Genomic DNA, 12,170 nt, shown 5'->3' with positions numbered 1-12,170 from the left:
GTATCAGCGCATCAGCGTCGATCTTGCGAACTGAAATGTACCGATTCATGTACGTTGCACGCAGGCACACACGAGGTCCGCGAAGCACACGTGTCCATATTCCGATATGTATCAGCGCATCAGCGTCGATCTTGCGAACTGAAATGTACCGATTCATGTACGTTGCACGCAGGCACACACGAGGTCCGCGAAGCACACGTGTCCATATTCCGATATGTATCAGCGCATCAGCGTCGATCTCGCGAACTGAAATGTACCGATTCATGTACGTTGCACGCAGGCACACACGAGGTCCGCGAAGCACACGTGTCCATATTCCGATATGTATCAGCGCATCAGCGTCAATCTTGCGAACTGAAATGTACCGATTCATGTACGTTGCACGCAGGCACACACGAGGTCCGCGAAGCACACGTGTCCATATTCCGATATGTATCAGCGCATCAGCGTCGATCTTGCGAACTGAAATGTACCGATTCATGTACGTTGCACGCAGGCACACACGAGGTCCGCGAAGCACACGTGTCCAAATTCCGATATGTATCAGCGCATCAGCGTCGATCTTGAGATCCGTTGACGTGGCGCTCGACAGATGCATAGGCTACGCGATGGCCCGCAGGCGCCCAGTGCCGCCACATCACCGCCATGAAGAAGATTCGTACTCGCGGTTTCTTCGCCGCAGCACCAGGTTGCGAACAAACGCAACGCTCTGTTGGGTTCCCCTTGTGCTATTGTCCAGTGGAGGTCACGGGAAATCCGTACAAGGGAACTGGATACTTTATGGATGCGAACCGTAATGGTCCAGGGGAGCGACGGGAGGATATTACTAGGCCAAACGCAGCTGGGAGCACCCGGTCGACTGGGAGCTCACGAAGCGGCGCAGCTGCTAATCTCGAGACCCACGGAAACCCTATGGAACCCGCTGGTGTTGTTCAAGGTCGTGCTGTCGAGAATGCACTCAGCATAGTTGAGAGCAGTGGCTCTTCAGCAGCTCAGAGTGGTACGGACGAGAGACACGTTGTCGCAGGCACAGCTTCGGCGGCAGCAGCTGCAGACGGCGGCAGTGCGCAGTCTGAAAGCGCGCCTCGAACTGGCCTTATTTCCGCAAACAACGTTGTCGCAGGTGCTCATACAGGGGACACAGGCTCGGCGGGACACCTCTCGTCTTCGGCGTTGTCTTCCGCATCGTCTGAAGACGAGCCGCCAACCTACGTTCCACGCAAGTATCTCAACAAGAGTACGCCGCCTGCCACAGCGAGCGACGCTGTACACGGGACCTTTCAAGCCGCCATGAATCGGAGTTTGGTTGACCAAGACGCAGTGGCGATTACAGTTGACGATATTGCGGGGGCGCAACCTGCGCAGGGTCCACATCCATCGGGGAAACAGTTAGCTGCAGCACGTCAGGGGATGCAGGCTGCCTTTCCCAAAACATCGCCGTCTTTTGGCTCTGCAGGGCCCGCTGGCCGATATCCAGGCGATGCGCAAGCTTCCACGTCGCTTCCAGCTGGTGATTCCATGCGGGGCTTTGGTAAGTTCAAGGCCCTCAGACACGTGTTCAACAAGAAGTTGCGAAGTTCGCCGGATCACGGCGAATTTTTTATGGATTATTATGCGATGCTTGTCTACGGGATCTACCCGGATGGCTCGCTGTACGCGCGCACCCTGGCGGAATCGATGAAGAAGGCGCTTGGTTCCAGTTCGACTGCCACCAAACAGTGTGCAGAAGAGTCTTTACCTCAGCATGATGCGAATGGAGATTCTGCCGACGAACCTGCGATGAGTGCAGCGTTGCCACCCCTCTGGAATCGCCGATGCGGTCTCTTCCAGTGTTGTGGATTTTCGCTCTGTGCGTGCTCCGTGGATTCGGACACCGTTGAGCGCAATCTAGCAGAACTGAAGAGTATCGCGAACCTCTTATCACCGCGTCAGTGGCTCCTCAATGCACCTCTGTTGACAGTCGGTGGGTTGTTGGCAGCCCTTGCATCTGGCGTTATTTTTCCCGCGTATCTGTTCCTTTTCGGGCACGTCGTGAATTACTGGGCACAGATCTTTTACGGTGTGATCGCTGGAAACCCAGTGTCGAGCATTCATCGCTACCTTATCGGATTCGGGGTGATCAGCGGTGCCGCTGCGTTTGTAGTTCTCTGGCAGAGTCGCTCGCTTGGTACGATTGGTCGCCGTGTCCGTTACCGACTCCGTCTCTGGTCGTTTGCTGCGCTTCTTTTGACAACGGGTGTCGGCACGGATCGACTCGATCGCTGGCTCTTCGAACAGAACACACTGGATCGAATGGAGCTACTTGTATTGGACGCTGTGGAGCACCTGTCGAGTGTCGCTTTGTACGCAGCGCAGGCTATCAGCAGCTTTATTTTCGGTATCATTGAAAGTTGGTTTCTGACTTTGGTGCTTCTGGGCACGACGCCCATTCTTGCTGGTCTGGGCATGCTCCAGCTGTTCGTTACACGCAGGGCCCAGCAGCGGTACGAAGAAGCAGCACGGAAAGCTCGTGAGTTTCTGCAACTGTCCCGAGCTGCGCTGCCGAACGTCGTCTATCTAGAACAGTTCCAGAAGGAGTTCCAACGGCTTTACGAGTTTACGGATGTGGAACGTGAACATGATGCGCGGCTGAACCTCTTGCAGTCCTTGCTACGCGGTCTGACGTTTGGCCTCGTGCTCGCTATTTTCGCGGTATTGGGTATTTATATTGGCGGGCATCTTGCCAGAACGAAGCATCGCTCAAGCGGCCGTCTAGTAACCGCCATTCTGTTCGCCATCATGCTTATTATCAGCTTGCTTCGAATGACGGAGAATCTGGTGCGTTACTCGCACGCACGCCAGAACCTCTATGCGTACCTGGATTTCGTGCTCGATATCGTTGATGCTAGTCAGGCAGGATTGGGAACTGTTTTGCGCGTCGACGACCGCTGCGTACGCGTTGTTTTCGATAATGTCTCGGTCAAGGACGATCCTGAGGACTGGGCATCGAAAGCCTCATCCACCGCATCGCCTCTTGAAGAGGATCGCGGCGTCTCGTCAACCACCAGTGGCCGTAGCGGGAGCGCACCCGCCTCCGCACAGTCCCCAGGAACCCCGTTCGGCTCTTTTGCGGAGTCATATACGCTCGATCCTAAGGTCCCGCGGCATGGTATCGGCAGCCGTTATGCGCAGTACGTGTTTCATAGTCTGAACCTCACCATCGAACATCACCAGATCCATTGTATCATTCTACGGAAACGACGCGAGGAGCGACTGCTTTTGGAGCTACTTTCGGGTAAGCGCCGCCCCGACAGCGGCAGGATCATGCTTGGCGAGCACCCGATGCAGGATTACACATCTGCGGCCCTGACGGCTGCCATAGGCTTGGTGCCCTGGCGTGGTAGCCGTCTCATTGCCGGCCTGACTGTTTTCGAGAACATCGCTTTTGGTGCTACTGGGACATGCTTTGCGGAAGTACGCCGTGCGGCCTCGTTAGTCGGTATGCATGAGGTGATTCTACGTCTTGCGAACGGATACCAGACCATGGTTCCATCAGCGAGAACGGCACAGGCGCTTTTCACGTCGTCGCAGTTGCAGGCGCTGGGCATTGCACGCGTCCTTCTCCGTAATCCGAGTATGCTTCTGTTGGACTCGGAGAGTTACGCGGCGTTGCTCGATATGACGGTGAACGGTGTCGCACTGGACCTGAAAGCGATCTGCACGGGTCGCACTGTCGTTTTCGTGCTGCGTGCCGACCTCGTCGAGAGTCTCTACTTTGCCGACATGATTAGTGTCATCGAAAGTGGACACGTCGTCGAGCAAGGACCCCATTACGTACTCATGGAGCGCGCTCATGGCATCTATGCGCAAATAGCTCGGGCAAGCATGGCGCGCGAGGTAGACCTCGGCAACCTGACTCTTGACGATGATGACGATGTGACCGGAGGTATCGCTGATGACAGCGGTCGCGATGGAGCGGGTACATCGTGAATGCAACCCAGTGTTTCGTCATGGTGGACACTTTCGATCTCCGGGCACCTCGAGAGACAACGACAAGTGCCACGATATCCCGGGCTACGAGCGTGCAGCGACGCATTCGTGACGAGATCTCTGCCAACTGCGTCTACCGCCGAGGCGCCGTTGGTGTTGCCATTCGGATCATTGCACGGCTCGTAAACATTGCGTATTGGATTCAAAGAAAAGACGAAATTGCTTTGTCAAATGCGAGGTCAGCGAGCACTTCGCCGCGGCGAATCGTTTCTGGATCGTGTGCTTCCACAGATGAATCCACTGAACCATTGGATAAGCGCTGACAAGACTCGTCCACACGCGCTGCCGTCCAAAAGTGTTTTGTGGTTTCTCTCACGCTCCTATACCGAATCGATCATGATGTGCGCACGCGTTGCTTGGATGCAAAGTTCGTTTACGACGCTTCACGTATATGAGACAGTCTCTGAAGCGGTAACGATGGAGCGTTCCGGAACCGGATGTCCGAGAATGCACACCTCCAGATCACTCACATCGCTCATACTGCCAATGAAGAGCGGAACGCGCATATCCAGGGTCCAGGCACTCAGCTCCAAGACTGGGCGCTTACCCACACTCGCTTTGCCGCCTGCTTGACGCGCCAAGAACGCAAGCGGCGCCGCAACACCCAAAAAGTCTGCCAAAGCGTTGGTCCGTGGTCCCGGCATCAGCAAGATACCACCGTGCCGCAGAATCCGGTGAAAATTGCCCACCACATTGTGTTCGTAACGAAAGATTTTGCCAGGTGCTGGTCCGTCCATCAGCGCTGTATGTTTCGTTTCACGGGACGCATTCGAGGACTCCAGCTGGGCGAGATAGCGGCGCACGCCCTCAATCGCTTTTGGTAAACTCGATATGTCTACTGAATAGACACGACCTCGGGGTGGAATCTGCACAAACTTCTGTCGCAGTACAAAGTGCCCGCTGATATCATCCAGAAAGAAGATATGCGCGCCAAGACCTGTGCTAATCACCAGATGCACAGACGAAGAGTACAGTGCATACCCAGCTGCTACCTGCTCGTATCCAATTCGCTGCAACAGATCAGCAGTATCTCCCTCGCGACCCGAGTAAGATTTGCGATAATAAACTGAAAAAAGGCTGCCCAGCGTGCCGCCGACTTCACCAACGAGTGCAGTGTAGACCACGACATAGTTGCCAATGCCAGCGTCCAGGTCCAAGGGCATCATTTGCCCGGTTTGCGCTGAATAGATCATGCAACAGAAGCCTGAAGTCGCCAGCGCGGTATGCAGCTGTCGATCGGCGTTTTGTCGCATGTACTCAAATGGTGCCTCCGGTTGATCGCGGATGTTCGAGGCGATGATCTTCGCTGCTGTTCCATATTCGGTGATGAGGAGCGAGAGCTCTGAACTACCGTGTGGATATTGTCGCTGTTGCTCCGTCAGAAAGTGCTTGATCGTCTCCGAAGGCGCCTGGAAGAGAGACCGCTCGTGCTGATTGAATTCGTTGGTGAGTTCCTGGGCGAAATCAGGCATGTGGAATTTTTCCAGCTGACTGATCGAGGCCTCACGATGAAGTGGTCGCAGAGATCGTGTCGCAAGAGCACCATGTTTCATTCCCGCATCCCCGGTGTTCTCGGTGGTTGCGCTCAGTTCCGTGCGAACCTGCTCGACCACGGACGCTGCCTCTTCAGGTGGCATGTAGAGTGGTGTATCAGTCAGCGTTGTATTCGAACAGTGGTGGTTGCTGTGTTTCACCTTTCCGTACACAAGTCGCTGCCAGCTTCTGTGGCACTCCTCGACAATTTCAAGGGCGTATTGGCGGCTCTGTACGCGTTCGCGAAAAGCAAACTTATTCTCCTCCTTGCCATCGGGCACCTTGTATGTGCGGAACCAGGAAAACGTAGCGTGCACCAAACCAGGAATTGTGCGATACAAATCGTCAACATCATTCAAGTTGTCGGCGTTGGGGTCTCGCACATCCATCACCAGAACTTTCCAATCCATTTCTCCCTCGTCGATCATACCCAGCACGCCGAGCACCTTCACCTGCTTGATCGAACCGATCTGTGCGATATGCTGGCCGATCTCACAGACATCGAGCGGGTCGCCATCACCAAGGGCACCCGTCTCCATATGGACTTGCTCTGGATCCTCCCATGTCTGCGGAAAGCATCCATAGTTCCAGATATACCCTTTGTATGGGTAGACGTTCTGCACAAACCGTAACTTTCCCTTCTTCTCGTCTTGCATGATAGGCGCCAAGGGAAGTCGCGTCCGCAGCTCAAACTTGGCATTCGTCCAGCGGGGTATTTCAACGACCATATTTAAAATACCCTTCTCTCGGTCAACGTAGAGCGGTATGTCGTGGAGCGCACTTATAAAGCCGTGATCGTGGAGGGTGAAGTAGAGGCGCCGCTCGTCAGCGTTGCGCTCGCTCACAACTTCGACGGTGCTGTAGGCACTGGGCGGCGGAACTGACTCGTTCTGAACGGGTCCCTCGTCATCGCTGGAAAAGTTTCGTTCTGAGTGAGCACGCTGGTGTGTATAGCTTCCGTTCCGCTCCATGGGGAAACGGAGCCACGCGCTCTCGCACACAACAACCGATACGAACTGAAGGCGTCTTTCGGGCGGCGCTCCGCGCGTCTCCGCTTGAGCCCCATCGTACGGAACATTGATGTATTTTTATGGATAAAAATATACATACCTTCCCATGCGCACGCAATGTCCCAGGCCGCAAAGTCGGCTGCTGCATCGACAGACGCAGCGCGATCTCTGCCCTGGCAGGTTTCCTTGAGCGGCAGCGATTTCGGGGTCGGGTTCCATCGACCATATGGTGATAAAGCCGGTGAGCATGATCGCAAGCATCTCGTAGGCTTCATACACGGTAAAGTATGAGAATAAACGAAAGGGTAATGTGCGATGAGGATACACGCATACCGCTGGAAAGCACTGCACTCAGTCGAAGGGCTCCATGGTAAACGGTTCACGGGTGCATTTCTCTGTCGGCGTGTTCGCCAATGAGCCAGCAGTATGCCAGCAACACCCGCGGTTCGACTGTTGCTGAAGAGATACTTCGATATCCAGTGGCGAGCGACGAGCACCATTGCGCCTCGCTCGACAACGATAGCGAGGAAGAAGAAGATGATGATGGTGATGGTGATTTAGGCTCATGGTCGCACTGACCTACAATCGCAGTGAAGACGTCGCCCTATTACCGAACTCGATCGCGTCTCACTCTGCAATGATAACCGTGATGGTCTAGGGGCAAAGCCATAAAGATCCAGAACAGTCTCGGAATCGTCTCGACACTGAGCTGTGGAGTGTCTATCGCTCGGTTCTTCGGGGTCGAAAATGCGGGTTTTCCGGAGCGTCAAATTTGCTCCATATACTGTGACCTCACATCGTATACCCTCTCTCTACCAGAAAAGGTGACATGTTGAGACCATTACATCTCCGTGGTGCTGGGCATTCCATACCGACATCTCTGAAAGCCTGCGCTTCGCCAACGCACCAAACTGTTCTCAAGGCGCTTGCGCATTCTCCAGTACGTCCCGTCGCAGGGGCCTCAGGACCTGCTGCGACAACTAGCGCCGGGCACAGGAAAACGAAAGTATCCGTGTGAAAAAACCAGCAAATGTCCCATCGCTGTCAATGCTCGCCACAAAAACGAGCAAAAGCCTTCCGCCGAGCGCGGTTCCTCTCAAGCGCCAGCCAACGACTTTCACGAATCAAGTCGAGCTTGATCGGACCGACTCTTGAAATATTTTTTCATGACCCGTTGCTGCCGTTTCCGCTTTCTTGCACGTATGCGGGCGATTTCCTGAGAAACCTGGGAAGCCTCTCCCCGCAGCTGCAGATCGAGTTTTCGCGCGAGAAGGCGGCGGGCCTCCTGTCTATTCTGGAACTGGGACCGAAACGCTTGACAGCGAATGACTATTCCAGTAGGAGTATGTCGCAGTATTACACACGAAGATGTCTTGTTCACTTTCTGGCCACCAGGGCCGCCGCCTTTCACAAAGGTCTCCTCGAGGTCGGCTTCGTTGAGCTCGACGCGAGCACCTTCCAATACCGCCTGCCGCTCCCGCAGTCGCTCCAGCGTCTTCTCGTCGCTGTCCACGCTTGTTGCGTACCACGCCCGTGGTATCGTTGCCCACACGCGGGCAGCGTACAGCTTCGCCAACGCGGTCTGGTAAACATCCGACTTGGTCGGCAGTGTCCAGGTGCCTTGCACGAGCAGCGGCTTGCTGACCGGGCGGAGCGTTGCAGGAGCGCATAACAGCGCAGCCGGTCTCTGCAGCACGCCGCAAAAAGTACGTTGGATCAGTCGCACCGCTTGCATCAACTCGTGACGCAATCCTCGCACACCAAAAGTCAAGTCCAGCGGCGCTCACGCTTGTGACATCCGAAGTTCAGTAAACGTGCAACCATTGGATATATGCCTGCGTGGCAATATGGAGCCGGTCGGGATGCTGCCGCTGGAACGCGCTGTGATGCCTCCACAGCGCGTTCCAGCGGCAGCCTCAAAAGAAGCGCCTGAGCCGAAGCTGCAAAAGGCTACAATTCTCTGATTGAAACGGATCTTTATCTTCCCTGTGCTGGTTTCCGACCCCTTCAAAATGCATCTTCAGAGTAACGGTGTACTGAGAGAAGCGTATCACCGGGCGCGTCCAACAAAAGTCTCGACTTTGTGTTATTCTCTCAGACATTACTCCTGCAACTGATGATCAGTTCTCGCGATGCTCTTCGAGGGCGCGCGCGTGAAGCGTCACTGTGCAGGTCGTCACCGCGGATGACTCGCGAACATGCACAGGATGTAGCGGTAGAAGCATCGTTTCGTTCTCGTCAAGTGTAGAGTGCACGACGATGGGGTTCCAGCTCCGTTACTGGATGTCGCGAACCTCAACTTGTGAACTATAACGTAGGTTACAGGGTCTTCGCTTTTCAGACTTTGACTCTCCGATACCGGTTGCACCGTCGCGCTCGTCAATCGTCGAAGTATACAGAAAGCGCGCTCGAGCACCAAACATGGAGCAAGGGTGCCGTGGTTCAGTGGTATGCGCTTCCGAGCTCTCCGGCGCCTGTAAAGCGGAGCGCTTGCCCCGGTCTGCGACTATCTTGATCCACACCCGATCAAGCCCATCATTCCATGCAGATGTCGGTATATGGAGACAAATGCTGTCACTCAAAAAATCGGTACAATATTCGGGGGCCCTGACTCAGAACGAAGTCGTATCATCGCACGAGCCGGGGTAACAGTAACTGATACTTTACCTACATAAGCGACACGTAAATTTCATGAAATTCAACATACTCTATTTCATCCCCAAAATAAAACAAGCAAACACAAACGCATTTTTTTGGTCGTTGGCAAAACGCTTCCACGAAAGGTACACCAGCCGCGTGGCCAGCGCGATGCGCACCGACGGCTACGCACCGGCCTTGGGCAAGCGCTTCTGGCAGTTTGCGGAGAAACGCTCCGTATCTCGATACGTTCAGCGTCTACGTTGTCAACGTGTTGCAGAGCTCTGTTCGGGCGTAGGTTCCAAAGCGTCAAAAACTCGAAAACGCCTAGCAGCAGTTCGGAACGTACTGGGCGTTTCTCACTCGTCGAGGGTGCAGTTTTTCCCCGAAAGGACGGGCGCCGCACCTGTTTCCCTACCAGCACTTGGGGCAACCCGGAGTCTCATTGTGCACTCCGCTCCGAAAACCGGCGTCTATCCGGTACGACTTGTCTTTGACCCGCTCTCTGAACTGGAAGTATCGTCTGCGTTGTTTGCTTGCGGCTCTGTCTGTGGCAGCTGCGTCGAAGCGCACTGGGTGAGGCGTTTTGATCAGCAGTCAGTGCGGCGTACATGCGCTTCCTGTGCCTGTCCTGGATACCCGCAACTAGGCACGAACATCGTTTCGTTACACTGAGTTCTCAGTGCAACCGTGTGCTGCGTTCGCGGTATCACCACAGCGCTTTGGTTTGTTGTGAACAGCGCCCGGTTGCTCTTGCTCGTCCCGGTCGTCACGTTTTTCCAGAGTGCGGCGGTAAACCGTCGGAAGCAGTACTCCGACCAACTCGGCGAGCGTCGAGTCTCCCTATCTCCATGCTCAATACGTGGAAAGTCGCGGATACCAGCGTGCGTATACCTGGAACCTGTCTGAGGGTCGAGGCGTTCCCGCTCTTTCAAGATAACTACAGTTACGTTCTTCTGGACGAGAGCCAGCACGGACCCAGCCGTGTTATTGTGGCAGTCGATCCGGCAGACCCAGACACGTTCCTCGAACAGCTTCACGCGCGCCTCGCGGTTCGACAGCCCACTCACGTGCTGACCACGCACAAGCACTGGGATCACGCTGGAGGAAACAGCGAGCTTGCTCGTCGTTTTCCAGGTCTTGTCATCTACGGTAGCGCGACTGATGAAATCCCTGCCTGCACGGTGCCGGTTCACGACGGGGATGAGTTTCGCATCGCGCAGAGCCGTCTGCAAGTGAAGGTTCTGGCGACACCATGCCACACCCGGGGTCATGTCTGTTACTACGTTCGGGATACGGAAGCGCCACGCGATGCTCCAGGTCTAGTGTTCACTGGCGATACGTTGTTTATCGGCGGATGCGGTAGATTTTTCGAAGGAACTGGTGCTCATATGTTGCAGGCTATGCAGAAACTGAAAGCCTTACCACCAGAGACCTACGTATTTTGCGGCCACGAGTACACGGTGGCGAATCTCGCATTCGCTCTGACGGTAGAACCAAACAACGAGTCCATCCGAAACAAGCTCAAGGAGGCGGAGCGGCTGCGAGCAGAAAACAAGGCGACGATTCCCTCTACTGTTGGCGGCGAACAGCAATGGAATGTCTTCTTGCGTGCAGCGGACGCCCAGTGGATGACGGAGCTGCGGGAGCGAAAGAATCGGTTTCGGGGCTGAGCCAATTGCACGCTATGCGACATGAGGCTTGTCGCTTTCTGAACTGGAGCTGTGTGTGTTGCTGAGACGCGAGCCTGCTTTCCCTGTTGGTGCAGCGGCGTAGAGGATGCGCATCGGAGTATCGCATAGACATTAGATCACAGATCATGTCGTAAAAGCCGTCTCGTCAGCTGAACATGCGCAGCACGTTAGCGTATTGTTTGGTGAGCGTCACTCTCTACCGGGGGCCGGGAGCCAGACCACGACCAAGTACCTGTAAACCATCGAGTTGCTTGGGTTATCGATCGAAAAAGCGCAGCAATTGTTGAGAAGTAGAAGCTTTGTCCGCACTAGTGTCCGATAAAAACGGGACGCTTCAGTGCTCGCTCTGCTCTTGACTTGCGACTCTTCGACATTCGTTCACATGTACAACGTCAACATTCGGAATCCAGCAACAAAAGCTAACGGATTCATATGTTGTTTTCCTGGAGTGCATCCCTGGATTCCCTTACCCGGAATTCGTTAGAATACAGCAACCTGGATGATCCATCTCGCCTACGAACAAGCTTTCGTAAAATATGCGTTATCAGAATCCAACGCATATGGACAAATCTCCACGCTTCTCCATTCGTTATGTGTCGCGTACTGAAATCTCGCTTGCTTCAAGATTTGGATCTCTCTGTTTCAAGGAAGCTCATGGGCGCAGCAATGCTCTCCAGTGGATGCACGAGGAAACATACGCCACGCCGCCCGTGATGACTTGTTCACAAGCGCATGCCGGGTGTTCACTGTGCTTGTCACGTCAAATAATCGATGCCCCGTTCCACAGACGAATCCACGTCTCCCGTATGGCAACTGGTGAAACCGAATTCCAAATCGGCATGGTACCTCTCATTCGATATGGTACCAAAGGGACCCGTCTCTTCTGATTGCACGGGAGAAAGGGTCTTGGAATCGGGCTTGCGTTATCACAGCGATAGCTTCGACTGCGGCATGCGTCACCGCTGTGCATGAAGGGAGCCTAGACGGGTCGGCGTTTCTCGACATGTATTGCAGCCTCAACGGTCTCTCTGGCTCCTGAGTCATCCTGGGAAGCATTGCGCTCCGGAAATCCACGATCGAATGGAACATCTTGGACTTGCTTGTCCAGCGGATTCAGTACTCGTTCAGGAAAGCGTTCAGAAAAAGTGCGTTTTGGAAGTCGAAGGCTCCAGGCGCCGAAACCGAGCAAAGGAATTCCACGGTATCATCCGCTCCCGTCAAGGGCATGCACTGAGCGAAGTGGCGTGTGTTCACGCTCCACCGCGCA

General features: G+C 54.7%; 4 protein-coding genes across 4 annotated transcripts; 2 read left to right on the top strand and 2 right to left on the bottom strand.

Moving 5' to 3' along the window:
• Positions 1-780: 780 nt before the first annotated feature.
• CYME_CMT120C (ABC transporter, LktB-related) lies at positions 781-3,969 on the top strand (the record flags this gene model as incomplete). The annotated part of the gene is made up of 1 exon (XM_005539111.1): positions 781-3,969. The coding sequence occupies one exon, from the start codon at positions 781-783 to the stop codon at positions 3,967-3,969; it is 3,189 nt and encodes a 1,062-aa protein (XP_005539168.1).
• Positions 3,970-4,412: 443 nt separating this feature from the next.
• Positions 4,413-6,533, bottom strand: CYME_CMT119C (inorganic pyrophosphatase fused with fructose-1,6-bisphosphatase; the record flags this gene model as incomplete). The annotated part of the gene is made up of 1 exon (XM_005539110.1): positions 4,413-6,533. One exon carries the CDS (start codon positions 6,531-6,533, stop codon positions 4,413-4,415), a length of 2,121 nt encoding a protein of 706 aa, XP_005539167.1.
• Positions 6,534-7,689: 1,156 nt separating this feature from the next.
• CYME_CMT118C (similar to bacterial peptide chain release factor) lies at positions 7,690-8,307 on the bottom strand (the record flags this gene model as incomplete). The annotated part of the gene is made up of 1 exon (XM_005539109.1): positions 7,690-8,307. One exon carries the CDS (start codon positions 8,305-8,307, stop codon positions 7,690-7,692), a length of 618 nt encoding a protein of 205 aa, XP_005539166.1.
• A 1,513-nt stretch (positions 8,308-9,820) lies between these two features.
• CYME_CMT117C (probable hydroxyacylglutathione hydrolase, cytoplasmic) lies at positions 9,821-10,882 on the top strand (the record flags this gene model as incomplete). The annotated part of the gene is made up of 1 exon (XM_005539108.1): positions 9,821-10,882. The coding sequence occupies one exon, from the start codon at positions 9,821-9,823 to the stop codon at positions 10,880-10,882; it is 1,062 nt and encodes a 353-aa protein (XP_005539165.1).
• Between the last annotated feature and the right edge of the window lie 1,288 nt (positions 10,883-12,170).

This window comes from Cyanidioschyzon merolae, chromosome 20 (assembly GCF_000091205.1).
Source record: "Cyanidioschyzon merolae strain 10D DNA, chromosome 20, complete genome".
Classification (NCBI taxonomy): domain Eukaryota; phylum Rhodophyta; class Bangiophyceae; order Cyanidiales; family Cyanidiaceae; genus Cyanidioschyzon; species Cyanidioschyzon merolae.
This window is presented reverse-complemented; position numbering and strand designations above follow the sequence as displayed.